We start from the raw sequence: 15178 nt of genomic DNA, 5'->3' as shown, positions 1-15178 counted from the left end.
TTCAGACAACACCGCCAGAGGTTTAGCGGATTTGCGCTCCCGCAAACGCCGATCAATCTGAATAGCCAGCGCCATAGAATCATTCAGACTTGTAGGAATTGTAAAACCCACCATCACATTCTTAATGGCTTCAGAAAGGCCATTTCTGAAATTTGCGGCCAGAGCACATTCATTCCATCGAGTAAGCACGGACCATTTCCGAAATTTTTGGCAGTACACCTCAGCTTCATCCTGGCCCTGAGAGATGGCCAGTAGAGCTTTCTCTGCCTGAATTTCAAGATTAGGCTCCTCATAAAGCAATCCGAGCGCCAGAAAAAACGCATCAACATCCGCCAATGCAGGATCTCCTGGCGCTAACGAGAAAGCCCAATCCTGAGGGTCGCCACGCAAGAAGGAGATAACAATTTTAACTTGCTGAGCTGAATCTCCAGACGAACGAGGTTTCAAAGATAGAAACAATTTACAATTATTCCTAAAATTCCTAAATTTAAATCGATCTCCAGAGAACAGCTCAGGAATAGGTATCTTAGGCTCTGACATAGGACTACTAACAACAAAATCCTGAATGCCCTGCACACGTGCAGCAAGCTGATCCACACTAGTAATCAAGGTCTGAACATTCATGTCTGCAGCAAAGCTTCAAGCCACTCAGAGATAAAGGGGAGGAAGAAAAAAAACAAAAAAAAACTTCTTTTCTTTTAATCCCACTTCAGCAATGCATTAACTATTTATTGGCCTGGCATACTGTTATGATCTCAATGGCAGGAGATCTCAGAGATTACCGCAAAGTCTGCAAACATAAATACCAGCTCATAGGGAAGTGGTAACTAAGCTGACCATATACCTGATCCTAGCACAAACACTAACAGCAGCCGGGGAACGTGCCTACGTTGATCCTAGACGTCTCGCGCCAGCCGGAAAACTAACTAACCCTATCAGGGAAAATAAGACCTCTCTTGCCTCCAGAGAAAAGACCCCAAAGTAATACAAGCCCCCAATAAATAATAACGGTGAGGTAAGAAGAAAAGAAAAACGTAAGAATGAACTAGATTTAGCAAAGAGAGGCCCACTGACTAATAGCAGAATATAGTAAGAAGACTTATATGGTCAGCTAAAAAAAAACCTGCAAAATATCCACGCTGAATATCCAAGAACCCCCAAACCAACTGACGGTGTGGGGGGAGAATATCAGCCCCCTAGAGCTTCCAGCGATATCAGGAATCACATTTTGTACAAGCTGGACAAAAAATATGAACAATGCAATTGATCAAAAGTAAGAAAGCAGGACTTAGCTTATCTTGCAAAGAACCAGGACCTGCAGACAGGAGCAAACAGAAATGAACTGATTACAACGATGCCAGGCACTGGACTGAGAATCCAGGAAGTTTAAATAGCAACACCCCAGGCCTAACGAAGCAGGTGAGTACCAACCTGGGAAAGGACAATCCAAGTGCCAAACCACTAGTGACCACAAGAGGGAGCCAAGAAGTTTAGTTCACAACAGGTACCCCAAGAAAGGACAAGAAGCGAGATTTATTGTGCTGAGTGAGAGACGAGATCAACGCAACAAGGAGAAACACCAGTAGGAGTTGTGCTGTAAGACGAGGCAACATCCTACTGAGGCGCGTAGCCGGTGGCCGGAACGCCGAGGAAGTATTGAGCTCCAGGCCTTACTTCAAACCTACGGCAGGACAGTCAGTTATAGGCGGGCTGTCTCACCCAAAATCACCTAAGCAGACACAGGGAGCAACATCTGGAGAGGGGCGACTCTAGAGTCCCGGAAGACCTCCGAGCCTACTCATCATACGGGTGCGTCCTAGCCATATCATCTGGGGGACGAAACAGAACATCATGATCGAGTTGTGAGGGAACTTCAGAAACAGACACAACAGTTGTGAAGACTATCCCGTAAGCACAGCAGGGAAGGACTACAACACACAAGCGCTAGAAGGTAGGCACAGATTTCCACCTGCAAAGGGAACTCTGGAGGTGCCATCGGACCGGCTGGACTCACGCAGCCCGGTTAACCGTATTCCGGACTGAGGATCCTGAAGCCTTCAGTAGAGAGGTAAAGAGACTGCAACCTGGTGTCCTCGTTATTTACTGCGACCGGCACCACACCACAACAGCATCACTCTCCACCTTCATTGGACGCCCCTCAGCAGGGTCACGGGCCGGGTCTAGCCACCGTGACAACCCCAGAACTGAGACAGAGAGGCCCGGTAACGGGTACCCCTCGGCCCTGCGGCAGTGGGGGCGCTCCATAACCTTTTCCCCGCCGGTCACAGCTGCTCGCACAAATACTGTCATCTGTGTGACAGTGAGGGAATCACAGCGCTTTGACTGGAGGTAATGAACCGCCAATCAGAGCCAGTGTTACCTGCTCTGTCACACAGATGACAGCGTGGGAAACGATGGATGTTCAGGCCCCCCATTCCTTGATGGACCCAAACACCCACAGGTCCACCCAGCACTCCTTGTAATTGCTGCGTGAAGCAATCTGGCTAATGTCTGGTTAACACATCTTGCTGGACCTGGATGTACAGAAATTGGTGGGTGACAAAGAAAATGCAAGCAGAGAGCGGCAAGGGATACGTAAATTATTACTTCTACTGTTAACTTAAACTATTGAAAAATAGTTCTAAAAAATGTCATGAGGTTTGTGACAAAGTCACGGGAAAAGTACTAGAGGGTAGATATGTAGCACCGAGGTTGTTAGCTTCAGTAGTATAAACCTAGGACAAATCATCCTGCACACTAAGTGATGAGAGGGGTTAATCAGCCACGTTTAGTGCTAGGATGATTGAACAGCTGTGGAGTGGGAGGAGACTAGTGGACAATACCCAGCTTTGTAGAGCATTTAAGAGTGGGTGGGTCTGAAGTTGCAAGCTCTGAAGATGTGCTTTTGTATTAAAGAAAGCTGGATGTATCTAGATTGCAGGTCTCCTGGATTGAGTGTCCTTTGCTAAAGGACATGGAAGCTGGAATCTAAGCCAGGTGAGCTAACCAGCATTATTGTATGGACGTGTTACTTTATGTTTTACTTTCTGCCAGACAAAGGTTGTATTTAAGTTTTCCTGTGACGTGGTTTATGAGGATTCCAATAAACCAGCCAGACTTTAAATAGAAACGGTTCCTGTGTCTACCTCTTTAAGAAGCCGAGTGAGTCGCAAAATGGAAGATGAGCTAACCCCACCGGCATCATGGGCTTATCAACAGCATTCTGTAATGCTGTAGATAAGCCCCCGATGTATCCTGAAAGATGAGAAATAAAGGTTAGATTATACTCACCTGGGCGGGCGGTCCGATCCGATGGGCGTCGCGGTCCAGTCTGGGGCCTCCCATCTTCATACGATCACGTCCTCTTCTTGTCTTCACGCTGCAGCTCCGGCGCAGGCGTACTCTGTCTGCCCTGTTGAGGGCAGAGCAAAGTACTGCAGTGCGCAGATGCTGGGCCTCTCTGACCTTTCCCGGCACCTGCGCACTGCAGTACTCTGCTCTGCCCTCAACAGGACAGACAGAGTACGCCTGCGCCGGAGCCGCAGCGTGAAGACCAGAAGAGGATGTCATCTGATGAAGATAGGAGGCCCCGGACCGGACCGCGACACCCATCGGACCGGACCGCAGCGGGACCGCCCCTGGGTGAGTATAATCTAACCTCTTTTTCTCATCTTTCAGCATACATTGGGGGCTTATCTACAGCATTCCAGAATGCTGTAGATAAGCCCCTGATGCCGGAGGGCTTAGCTCATCTTGCATTTTGGGGGTGACAGGTTCCCTTTAACAACACAGGTTATACAACCATTTAACATCTTCATTAAAGATGCACAAGACTCAGTTATTTTCTGTGGCACTCAGTGACAGCTCCTTACACACATGGTATAGAAAATGCTCAGCACAGCCTAGGAGGGGAGGTGCACAGTCATAGGTTCCCAAACCTTGATGTGTAAGATACAAGTGACTAGCACACTCCAGAATGTTGTGATGCAAAAAGTGGGGTTTATTTACATACAGAGATAACAAACATTTCGGTCGATACTGGACCTTCATCAGTGTGCTAAATTTAGCAGTATGCTTGGTGGAGCCCCAAAATAAGTTAGATTGAATTGCATACAAAAACAAAGGCCTAGAAGATATGGGCCACAAAGGCAGTGGAGACTGTCAACCCACTGAGACAGGATACACGCGGTATCCACCGCAAGTGTAGTGAGGGGGTGGTGGGCCCAGGGCCTCTGGGCTCCACCAAGCATACTGCTAAATTTAGCACACTGATGAAGGTCCAGTATCGACTGAAACGTTTGTGATTTCTGTATGTAAATAAACCCCACGTTTTGCATCACAACATTCTGGAGTGTGCTAGTCACTTGTATCTAGCTCCTTACACACAGGCAAGCAAAAAAAGACTGATGTTTCTGGTAAGAAGTAAATGATTTAGAAAATCTATACCAAATATTACTCGTTTTTGTGCAGTACAATAAAATAAAAAAAGATAAAAACAGGAAGAAAAAGTGGAAACTCACAAAGCGCCAGGTCACAGCAGGAGATAATCGCTTTACCTCTACGATTTCATAAGAAGACGGGAGAAAGGAATCTGCACCTGTTCACAACATAGCCACATTTTTATTTCAGTACCATATTAACAAATTCAGTCCTCATAACAGAAAAATCATAACATATTGAACTGTAAGAATGACATGTTGTGACTTTTTATCAGAAGATCCAATGCCTAGGGCTATCCGTATCTGTCTATTTGAGGACAGCACCAAAATGCAGTCAATTATGTCTTGGTGCTCTTCTCAAATAGGCAGGAACGGCCGAAAATTACCGTATGTCTGACAAAACATACAGTGACTCCATCTACATCATTACAGTCAATGGCAACGCTTCCTTAAGAATCGGGTGCAATACGGATGATACTTACCGGATCCAATTTTTTAGCGCACCCATAGACTTGATTGGGCGAGTCTCATCTGAGTTACAGAACAGAATAGTGCTTGCTGCAAGGTTTTTTCACATGGACACTGGGTCTATGTGAAAAACCTATAATTTGAACAGGCCTATTGAATTATATTGGTCGGGTTTCCAAATTTTACACAGACAACACACGTTCACAATATACTCGCCTGAACGAGCCCAAAGCAAGAGTCGTAACTAATGATCACGTCTGGTACGTACTTGCTGGAGAAAGCGTTTGGTGGCTTTCATCGTCTTCCTTAACGTCATCTTCCCACAATGCAAAATCAATCCCATCTCCATCCAGATCTGTGAACACCTGCAGGTTCGGCATCTCCTGATCCTTCATCCACTGATAATAACACATAATGACCAATTATACGACTACACATGAGGCTGAGGGCTGACTAACTTAAAACACACTTCTTTGGAAGCTGCCATCACTCTGACTTAGGCAAAGTCAACACGAAATGTATTTTGGGTCCAAGTGCTGCCCATGTGGAAACCAGGCCACACATGGACAAAACAAGGACCAATAGTAATCAATGAGTCAGTTGAATGGTCTGTGTGAAAAAATCTCAGCAGGCGTTAATATCATCTGATTTTCCAACTGGACTCATATTATATTCATGTATAAAATGGATAACATACAAAATGCCAAAAAACAGTAATACGGATGACATATGGGCAAAAATACAGATGTAATATTGTCTGTTTTTTCTGGATAAAAAACAATTTTTCATATGCATGTGTGAACTTAGGCTTAGAAGGTGGCAATGAGCGCAAGTGCTTGTTGCTCAAGTTTGTCTAGAGTGTTCGGGTGTCACGGGGAGACTAGGTGAGCGAGAGCTAATAACCCGGGCCCCTGCAATTTCCCTCAGACTAGGAAAATCCTGACTGACCCTCTACCTGAAGTTTACACTGATGGTGTGCATGTCCAGGCCTCGAACCTCACCCTGTCTCCTGTTTCAACCCTAGGCTGAAACCTCCGCCCACCACCCAGTGAAGAGGTAATACACCAATACCCACAGAAAGCACAGACAAGGATAAAGGAAAATATACACCACGCCGCAGTCACTCAGGAATACACTATAAATGTGCAGGGCAAAATAAATACAAATATAGGAAGGAGTAAATAAGACAAAGGAAAATACATCACCAGCAATGAATCTCAACAACGCACAAGACAGAAGCTATAATCGGCGACGCCCAATGATCAGGAGAACTATATAAAGGCAGTGGGCATGGCCCAGCTTCCAATCCGAGGTTCAGGTAAATTGTTGGACCAGCTAGATAAAATCTAGCCGACGCCAATGAGCACATAGTGGTCAAAAGCGGAATGACCGCTGTCTGTCGAACGACCTGGTCTGAACAGCGTCCGACATGACATCGGGTATGCACTGAGTATCGCGTATGCTCAAGTGACATGTTCGAGTCACCGCGGATGCTCGTTTCATGGCTGTTAGACAGCCACAATACATGCAGGGACTGACTGACAAACACGGGCAATCCCCGCATGTTTTATGGTTGTCTAACCACTGCGAAACATGCAGCTGCGAAGACTTGAACATGTCATTCGAGCACCTGTAAGGGGTGTGTTGGGGGTCAAGTCATGCCCTGCATCCCTTCCTGATAATGCGGGTACGTTTTACATGTAAAATGGTGTATTATGTGATAATGCTTTATTGTGTATTAAAATGCTAAATAATGTTATGTTTGTGTAATGTGTAAGTTATGCATCTTTACGGACTAGTGATAGAGATAGGAAGATATAGTATAAGAGTAAGGCAGGGCCAGACAGGCCATCGGGCACTTCGGGCAAATGCCAGCAGGGCCGGTGCCAGTAGTGGGCCGCTCGATCCGTGCACGCTGTGCTGCTGTCAGCGGCGTCAGCGCAGACTCACACCCCCGCCAGCGCCGCCGCATTCAACTATACCAGCATCTATGATGCCAGTACAGTTGAATGCAATGATGGAGGAGAGAGCGTCTGCTGATGCTCCCTCTCCCATCATTCCCCGCTCTGCCTCTGACACTGCGGGTGCGCGATGACGTCATATCATCGCGTACCTGCTGTGTGCCAGGCAGACTGCGGCCGCTGAGACCGGAGCCAGGAGCAGCGTGGGGCACGAGGAGAGGTGAGGATTGTATTTTTTTTTTAATATATCAATGAGTGATGACTGAATTGTGGGGCTTTTTTGGGGGGGCGCGCTACATTACATTCTATGGGGGCTGTATTACATTCTATGGGAGGACTGTGTTATATTCTATGGCGGGTTGTTTTACATTCTATGGGGGTTGTATTATATTCTATGGGGGTGCTTTATTACATTCTATGGGGGGGCTGTAATACATTCTATGGGGGGCTGTATTACATTCTATGGGGGCTGTATTACATTCTATGAGGGAGGATTGCATCATACTCTTATGGGGCTACATTATATTCTATGGGGAGGTAGGCTGTATTATATTCTATATTAAATGTATTCTATGTATTAAATTTATTATATTCTATGAGGGGTGATTGCATCATACTCTATGAGGGGGCTCCATTATATTCTATGGGGAGCTGCATTATACTATATGAGGAGGGCTGCATTGTATTCTATGGAGGGGCTACATTATATTCTATTGGGGGCTGCATTACGCTCTATGAGGGGGCTACCATATATTACATATGCGGGGCTGCTTTATACTATATGAGGGGGCTGCATTATATTCTCTGGGGGGTTACATTATACTCAGGGGGCCACAATATATTCTGTGGGGTGGCTGCACTATTGTGGGCTGCATTATACTGTATCGAGGACTATGGGGAATACATTATACTATATGAAGAACTATGGGGTGCATTATACTATGGGAAGTGAATTGTACTACATGGATGACTATGGCAGTGCATTATACTATATGGAGCACTATGAGGAGTGTATTATACTATATGGAGGACTGAGCAGTGTATTATACTATGTGGAGGACTGAGGAGTGTATTATACTATATGGAGAACTGAGGAGTGTATTATACTATATGGAGGACTGAGGAGTGTATTATACTATATGGAGAACTGAGGAGTGTATTATACTATATGGAGGACTGAGGTGCACATTATAATATATGGAGGACTATGGGATGTATTATATTAAACAAGCAAAATGCTGCCTATTCATCGAGTGATTGGATTGTTTATGTGGGAACAGAAATCCTTGTTCTCAGCAGCACATCGCCGGTGTAAACTGTAGATGTGCTACTGATAACATGATACTGTATGGGGACAGATTGATCTAATTGTGATTGTTCTGTCCCCATCATTCTTTCTTAGTTGGTGTAAAGAGGCCGGGAAACAAGCGAACGACTTCAGTATTGTCGATCACACTCATTTAACGGCCTGAACTCAGCACATGTAAATACAGCAAAAAGTGCTTCGCAGGGAGAGGAGGCAAGGATGATGACAGTTGTAGTTAGCACCCGACGGGATGAAGAACAATGAGGTTGTTTCAGGAACAAGTTTAAGAAAAGGAGTCCAGCAGTTCAGGGCCTTGGGGCTGGAAGTCACACGAGTACGAGAAACAGAAGTAGCATGAGAGCGGCAGCGACAAGGTTCAGTGGGAAATTCCGGAACGTCCGAGAGTTACGGTCTGAAAAAGGTTTAGAAGCGCCATCCTTTATTGCACACTTGGGTGGAAAAACGGGCGGGGACCTCCAGGCAAGAACTAGTCTGGCTAGTCGGAAGCTGCGGTATCGGAGGGTACGTTACAGGAACAAAGATTGCCAGGAGAGCAAGGGACACCACAGAGGAAACGATCTATGATCAGTGAGAATTACTGTGTCATGTCTATGACTGAACTGAACTTGCTGAATAAAGTTTTGTTAAAAATGGACTTTGACGCTGTCAATCAGTGTGTGATGATATCTGGAAGTGGGACTGTGCAACCTGAGGAGAACTCCAATCTAAAAGTGACTGACTTGCATTGCACACAAATCACACAACAAATGGGACATTGTGTTTTCTTTGCGGGGTGCCAGGGTGTGCCGGAACAGCAGCCCCTCGCCATGACTACCACCCTGGCCACCTCACACACCCGCAATATTTAGGGCACACCCGAGCGCCCTCAGCAAACATGTGTAACGAGCACTTGCGCTCATCATTATTAGGAGGATGAAGAGAGTTGTCAACTCAAAACTAATGAATGCAGCGGTGCTCTACCCATCAGTCACCTGACCACTGTAGCCAATCACTGGCATGTTAAAGCTCAAGCCAGTAACTGATTGTTAGGTAATTAATAGGTGGAACATCATAATTTCATAAAGACATGAAGAAGCTAAAGGAAGTGCCTGGTACATTCTTCTGGTGGCTTTTGCTTGAAAGCCACCAGTGTTTTATATATGGAATGTAAAAAACAAACACTGGTGGTGAGGCCACTGTAAGGGCTCTTTCAGGACTGAGAGCAGACAGTGGGGCTGTGCAGGAAAGGAAGATAACCTGAAGGGTTGCATGTTAGTGAGCATTTGAGGAATGAAGCACAGGAGAAGGAAAGAGCTTTGAGGAGAACTGTGACTGGGCACCCTCTGAGCCGAAGCCCAGGAACCGGGCACCGGAAGCCCGAGGCTGTGTTGTACTCCAGGTTGCACGGCAGAACTGGAGGACATAGGACTTTATGTAATTTGCCCGCACCCATACCTGAAGGTGCAGCAGTACACTAGGAGCCCGGGTCGTGATAGAGACCCTATATAAAGGCTCACACTACCCACCATATGGGTAACTGTCCCTGGACAGGAGAGAGAGGACTTTGCCAGCAAGCTACAGGCAGCAGGGACCTTGCATACGAGCGCAAGTAGGAAGGCTTACGGACCTCACCTGGGAGAGGGATCCACTTTTGCCTCCAGGCCGGCCAGACCATATCACCACCTGTACCTAGTACCTTGAACTGTGGCCTGCTACCACCAGTAAACAAGGTAAAGATGTTACAATTCTGTGTCCTCCATTTATTTGCCGGCATACACCATCCCTGTCCAGCACACCGGGAGCCCTGGTGACCCCGCTCCACCTCTGGGAAGCGTCACCATCTTTGCTGCAGTAACATCACCCCAGAGGACCCCTTTAAACAGCATCGGTCCCCTCTGACCAAGAACCACAGGTGGTATCACAAACACAAACTTTATTACTGCTCCCTTTAAAAGACCTTTCCCCTTTAATTGGGTGACCAGGGCCACGGACCAGGTCGCAGCCACCGTGACATCCCCTTTAAGTACCTGACCTGGTACCGAGTATCCCCACTGCCCTGGCAGGCGACTCAGATGCGGCACATAGGCGTCACACGGTTGCCACATGTGTACCACAAGTATTACACCGGAAATATCAGGACATGTGAAACCGGTCTAAATGGCGTTGGAAGAGACGCTTCAGGAAAAATACCGCTAGCATTTTCCCAGAAGCTTCTACTGCGTTGGTGTCTTAAAAACATTGCATGCACATGCCTCCTTTTTGCTATAGGAAAACACCAACAGCTACGGAAAATGCTGCAGGAAAATGCTAGCTGTGTTTTTTTCTTAAGCGTCTTATTTGTTAGTTGTACTTGCGGTGATATTGCTGCTGGGGTCTTCTTTATATCTTACATACAGGAAAGTGGCATCTTCCAAGCAGAAGCCGCCTGACAATTGGACCAGTCACTTTTTTTTGCCACATCACGGCTTGCACAGCCTGAAGCAGATAAAAGAAGCTACAAAGGACAGAACATATGCTCAGCTAGCCGTTTTGACATTGTGCATACAGTATGTTCATTTTATTTATTTAGCACTTTTAAGGTGGGATCTCGACAGAAACAGCCTGAAAAAGAAGGTGTGTGCAAATACACTGAGTTGTTTTTCTTGCTGAGTTTTTGAAGCAGAAAGTCCCCAAAAACCATGCGTTTTGCTCCAAAACTTCAGTGTGAACTCACCCTAAGACCTCTCATTCACATGTCAGTATCTTGCATGCCAAATTCTGGAGTGGATCCTACAGAGAAAAACTACAACTGAAAGATTGACATCTGTGTTTTGGAGACACTCCTGGTATTGGCATACAAATACAGATACAAAGTACTGACCAAACACTGACATGTGGATGAGGCCTTATAAAGGTGTTGTCCAGGCTAATGATGACTATAAGATTGATGGGTGTTCCCGGTAATCTGATATTCATGATCTATCCTAAAGGGTAGTCACCAATATCATTAGAGTGGACAACCCCTTTAAGAACCATGAAACACTGGCAGTTTACCTACTCTGTATATATAATATGCAGACTCCTGACACAAAGTAATTATATTATTGTGGTAATTACAGTTCAGCAGAAAGTGACTTCATCACACCGGACCCATATCATTATATCATTCACAGACTTTTTCAAATTACAAAAAAAAAAAAATACAATTCAGTACAGAAATCTTACATAAGCATCCATCTACAAAGTTGTTCATATGATATTAATGACGATAATCAATATCAGATCAGCGGGGGTCTGACTCCACTGATCCGCTGTCAGCTCCATGGACACAATGGACAGAACTGTACTGCACAGCGCCATCCGGTGTGTAGTGGCCGCTGCCAGGTACTGCAGATCAGTGCCAATCCATGCAGTCCATGCGCTGTAAACATCTGTGCACACAGCATGCACCGTTCAGTGATATTATCGGTACATGATGCCTTATATTCCAAGGTATCAGTGATGTCATCACTAATAAACATACAAACAAAATGGCCGCCTCCAGTGAGTGACAGGGCGTGGAGAGGTTAAATGGCCATCAGTCATGGAGATAAATGACTGATGATAATACTTGTACATAAAAATACCATCTTACAGAAACAGCCATAAAGCACGCTGCCAGCGCCAACTGTGCCAACATGTCTGCTAACGACTGCCGTGGTCACCGAAGGCAACGGGAATATCTGGTGAACTGTCACAAGTCACATGATCCAAACGCAGGGGCGGAGCTATGGACATGTGACCACTGCTAAAGTACATCGTTCAGGCCGAGCCAGTGCTGCCATGACGTCTGGATCGTTGTGCCAGTACTGTACCGCCTGTCCGTTCTTGGTTTTTCCTTTGCTTAATGGTCACGGGAGTGTGAGATTTTATGGCCGAGCTCCATCCTAATTAAATTTAATATATTCGATTATTATTTATTTCTCTTAATGGCACTGCGACCATAATTTATGGCAATCTTCTTGTCTGCCTTTTTATTATATGCAGTTACAATTTGATGTAATGTAAGAAATACCTATGTAATAAAGCAATTTTGCAAATAGTATTGATTAAAAAGCCTCCAAGGATTTAGTGTTTACAGCTCATGTACAGATTTATAGGTCTCCATGGTAACAACAACAACAAATCCTGTCACAGTCCCTTTTATCTGGTCCCTTACTTCTTGCTTATCTGCTAAATTTATGGATGAATAATAGTAGTGGATAGATGTAAGGAAATATGACTGAAGGACCAGGTTATGTGGACTGTCTGTTACCATGGAAACATGTGGTATATAAAAGTAGAGCGGTTGGACCCCCAGGAATCAGTAAGTTATCCCTTATCAAATGGAAAGGGGACAACTTACTATTTTGGAAAACTCCTATAAAGCTTTGCTTCAGTTTCCACCTTTAGGGGGCAACATTTAGATATCATATCCCTATGGAAGCTTAAGTCCAAGTTAAAGGTGGTGTCCCCTACTTTTTAGTGTATGGGCCTTACTCTATAGGTGGGGAATTAAAACACATTCTCATCCCTGAGACTCTGTCCTATCTCCCGCTGGTTTCCTGACATGAACAATGACAAATGAGGACGGGCTATAGCCGCCATATAACATTGTTTACCCCAGGAGTCCAGCACAAGACATAGAGGCCTGTGGAGAGGAGCCACACAGGCCTAGAGAAGGACTCTTTATATTTAAAGTGGCCCAAAATAAATTTTTCTTCTAAATCCTATCTCCGAGCTGCTACAGCGCAGGAGTGGGCGGCGCCATCTTGGAGGAGGAATTTTTTTTTTCTTCTCCAGTAAAATGGCGCCGCCGGCTGCTACTGCGCAGGCACGGTGTGCGCCATTTTCAAATTGTTTTTTTTTTCTAGCTGAATAACATCAAGAACGTGTATTATTGGGGCATGAAACATGTGATTATGCTGCAGAACAGGTGCCACGGCTGGCACCTACCTGCAGAAGGTTTTTTTTTTAAGTATGTACAGCTATTCATTATGCAAACTACCGTAGGTGGCAGGTCATTGAGGGATCGGTGACCTGTCAGCAGTCTGCATTATGAATACCTAATCAGAGCACCACAAGAAGGCCGCCCACAGCACGATCATATCATTAACTAAAAACTGAAAATAAGGATTAAACCACAACCACAAGACGGATTTTATCAACAAAGGTATCATTTTAATCAGAATAACGGCGCCGACCGGACGCTGTCTGTGAGTTACTGTGCACAATCCTGCTGACTGGTTCCCTTTATGAATCCCAGAGAATGCTGAGATACTCAAAAAAAACTTCATTGGGGGCAGTGGCTGCAGTCACTGACACAGCCCCTGCCTGAAATGAAGCGTTATCAGTGATGCTCATTTCAAGGGCTGGGCTAGTCCCTGCGCACTGTGTGATGTGCACGATGACAGCGCGCTCTCTGTTGCCAGCTCAAATCAGCAGCAACAAGCCAGAAACATAGCGTGTTGTCAGAATACTCGGCGTGCAGAGACTAGCGCCGCCCTAGAAAGTGACATCACTGGTCTCTGTATCAGAGGTATTCTAACAGTGAGCTCTCTTGCCGGCTCATTACTGCTGATCTAAGTTGGCAATAGAGAGCACGCTGTCATCGTGCACAGTTTCCAGTGCACAGGGACTAGCCCAGACATTGATAATGCTTAGCTTCAGGGAGAAGGTAGAGGCTGCGGTAGTAACTGCGGTCACTGCCCCGATGACTCTTCATTTGAGTATCCCAGCATGTACTGGGATTCTCAAACAAAGTAGCATCAGAAAAGAAGTTAAAAAAAAGAAAAGCAGTTAGTGTAGTTAGGGAGTGATAGGGAAATTTTAATTCACATAAATTAGAAAATAGGCATTTAGGATGAAAATTACTTTGGACTTAAGAACACCCCTTTAACGCCTTTCCCACCTTGGACGTATCCATACATCCCTGTGACCTAGGTCTTATTGACCTGGGACATATATGGATATGTCCCGGCAATTTTGCGTACACACGAGCTGTGTGCGTGCGATTGCCGCCGGGCGTCAGCTGATTCTGGTAGCTGACTCCCAACACTCAGTGCCAGGTTTTTCCCCCTAATTGCTTTTAGGCACTTTTACCCCCTCAAACTCGATTGCGGCATTTCGGGAGAAGGCAGAGGGATGACAGCCTGCGATGTCACTTGGGGTCCCGATCTTTGCCATGGAAACCAGATGTCGTCCTGTCGACATCTGGGTCACCAGAGCTAGGAAAGTTGCTTTATCATGCTCAGAGCATGATCTACAACTTAACCTGTCGGTGCAGAGCTCACAGTTTGCATAGCATAGGGATGCTGCTGCATCCCCATGCTACACAAACAATCAGCCTGAAAAAAATGAAAGTCCCACAGTGGGACAAAGTAAAAAAGTTTTAAAAAGAAGTAAAAAAATATATATATATTTTTAAAAATCAAAAAATAATAATAAAAAAATCTAAATATATTGTGCCTATAAATGAATATTTTTATGAAAAAATAAATAAATAACAGTAAACATATTTGATATAACTGCATCTAGAATGACATGACCTATGAAACTCTCTGACTAGTTAACCCCTTTAGTGAACATCATAAAAAAAACAAGGCAAAAAAAACAATGCTTTATCATCATACTGCAGAACAAAAAGTGGAATAAAACACATTCAAAAAGACGAATATAAATAAAAATGGTACCACTGGAAACATCATCTTGTCTCGGAAAAAAACAAGCCATCATACAGCTCCATCAGCGAAAAAATAAAAAAGTTATAGCTCTCAGAATAAAGCGATGCAAAAATTATTATTTTTTAAATAAAAAGTTTTTATTGTGCAAAAGTGCTAAAACATAAAAAAATTAACTGTGGTATCGCTGTAATCGTACTGACTCGAAGAATAAAACTGCCTTATCAATTTTACCACAAGCGGAACGACATAACCCCCCCAAAAAAAAATAAATCCTGAATTGCTGGTTTTTGTTCATACTGCCTCCCAAAAATCAGAATAGAAAGC

The 15178-nt window shown here is 44.9% G+C and overlaps 1 protein-coding gene across 3 annotated transcripts in view; it reads right to left on the bottom strand.

Annotated features, from left to right (window-relative positions):
* The window catches only part of LOC143775237 (disintegrin and metalloproteinase domain-containing protein 9-like), a 150205-nt gene extending 138298 nt beyond the window's left edge, over positions 1-11907 (bottom strand). For all 3 annotated transcript variants that reach the window (XM_077263124.1, XM_077263125.1, XM_077263126.1), the window contains exons 1-3: positions 11788-11907; positions 5176-5305; positions 4521-4597 (exon numbers count right to left, since the gene is read on the bottom strand). In XM_077263124.1, the coding sequence (XP_077119239.1) occupies positions 4521-4597; positions 5176-5305; positions 11788-11832 (252 nt within the window). In that variant the 5' untranslated portion in view covers positions 11833-11907. The remainder of the gene's footprint in view (positions 1-4520; positions 4598-5175; positions 5306-11787) is intronic.
* Positions 11908-15178: the final 3271 nt, after the last annotated feature.

This window comes from Ranitomeya variabilis, chromosome 5 (assembly GCF_051348905.1).
Source record: "Ranitomeya variabilis isolate aRanVar5 chromosome 5, aRanVar5.hap1, whole genome shotgun sequence".
NCBI classification, from domain to species: Eukaryota; Metazoa; Chordata; class Amphibia; order Anura; family Dendrobatidae; genus Ranitomeya; species Ranitomeya variabilis.
Note: the sequence above shows the minus strand (reverse complement) of the source record. Positions and strands in the feature narration are given on the sequence as shown.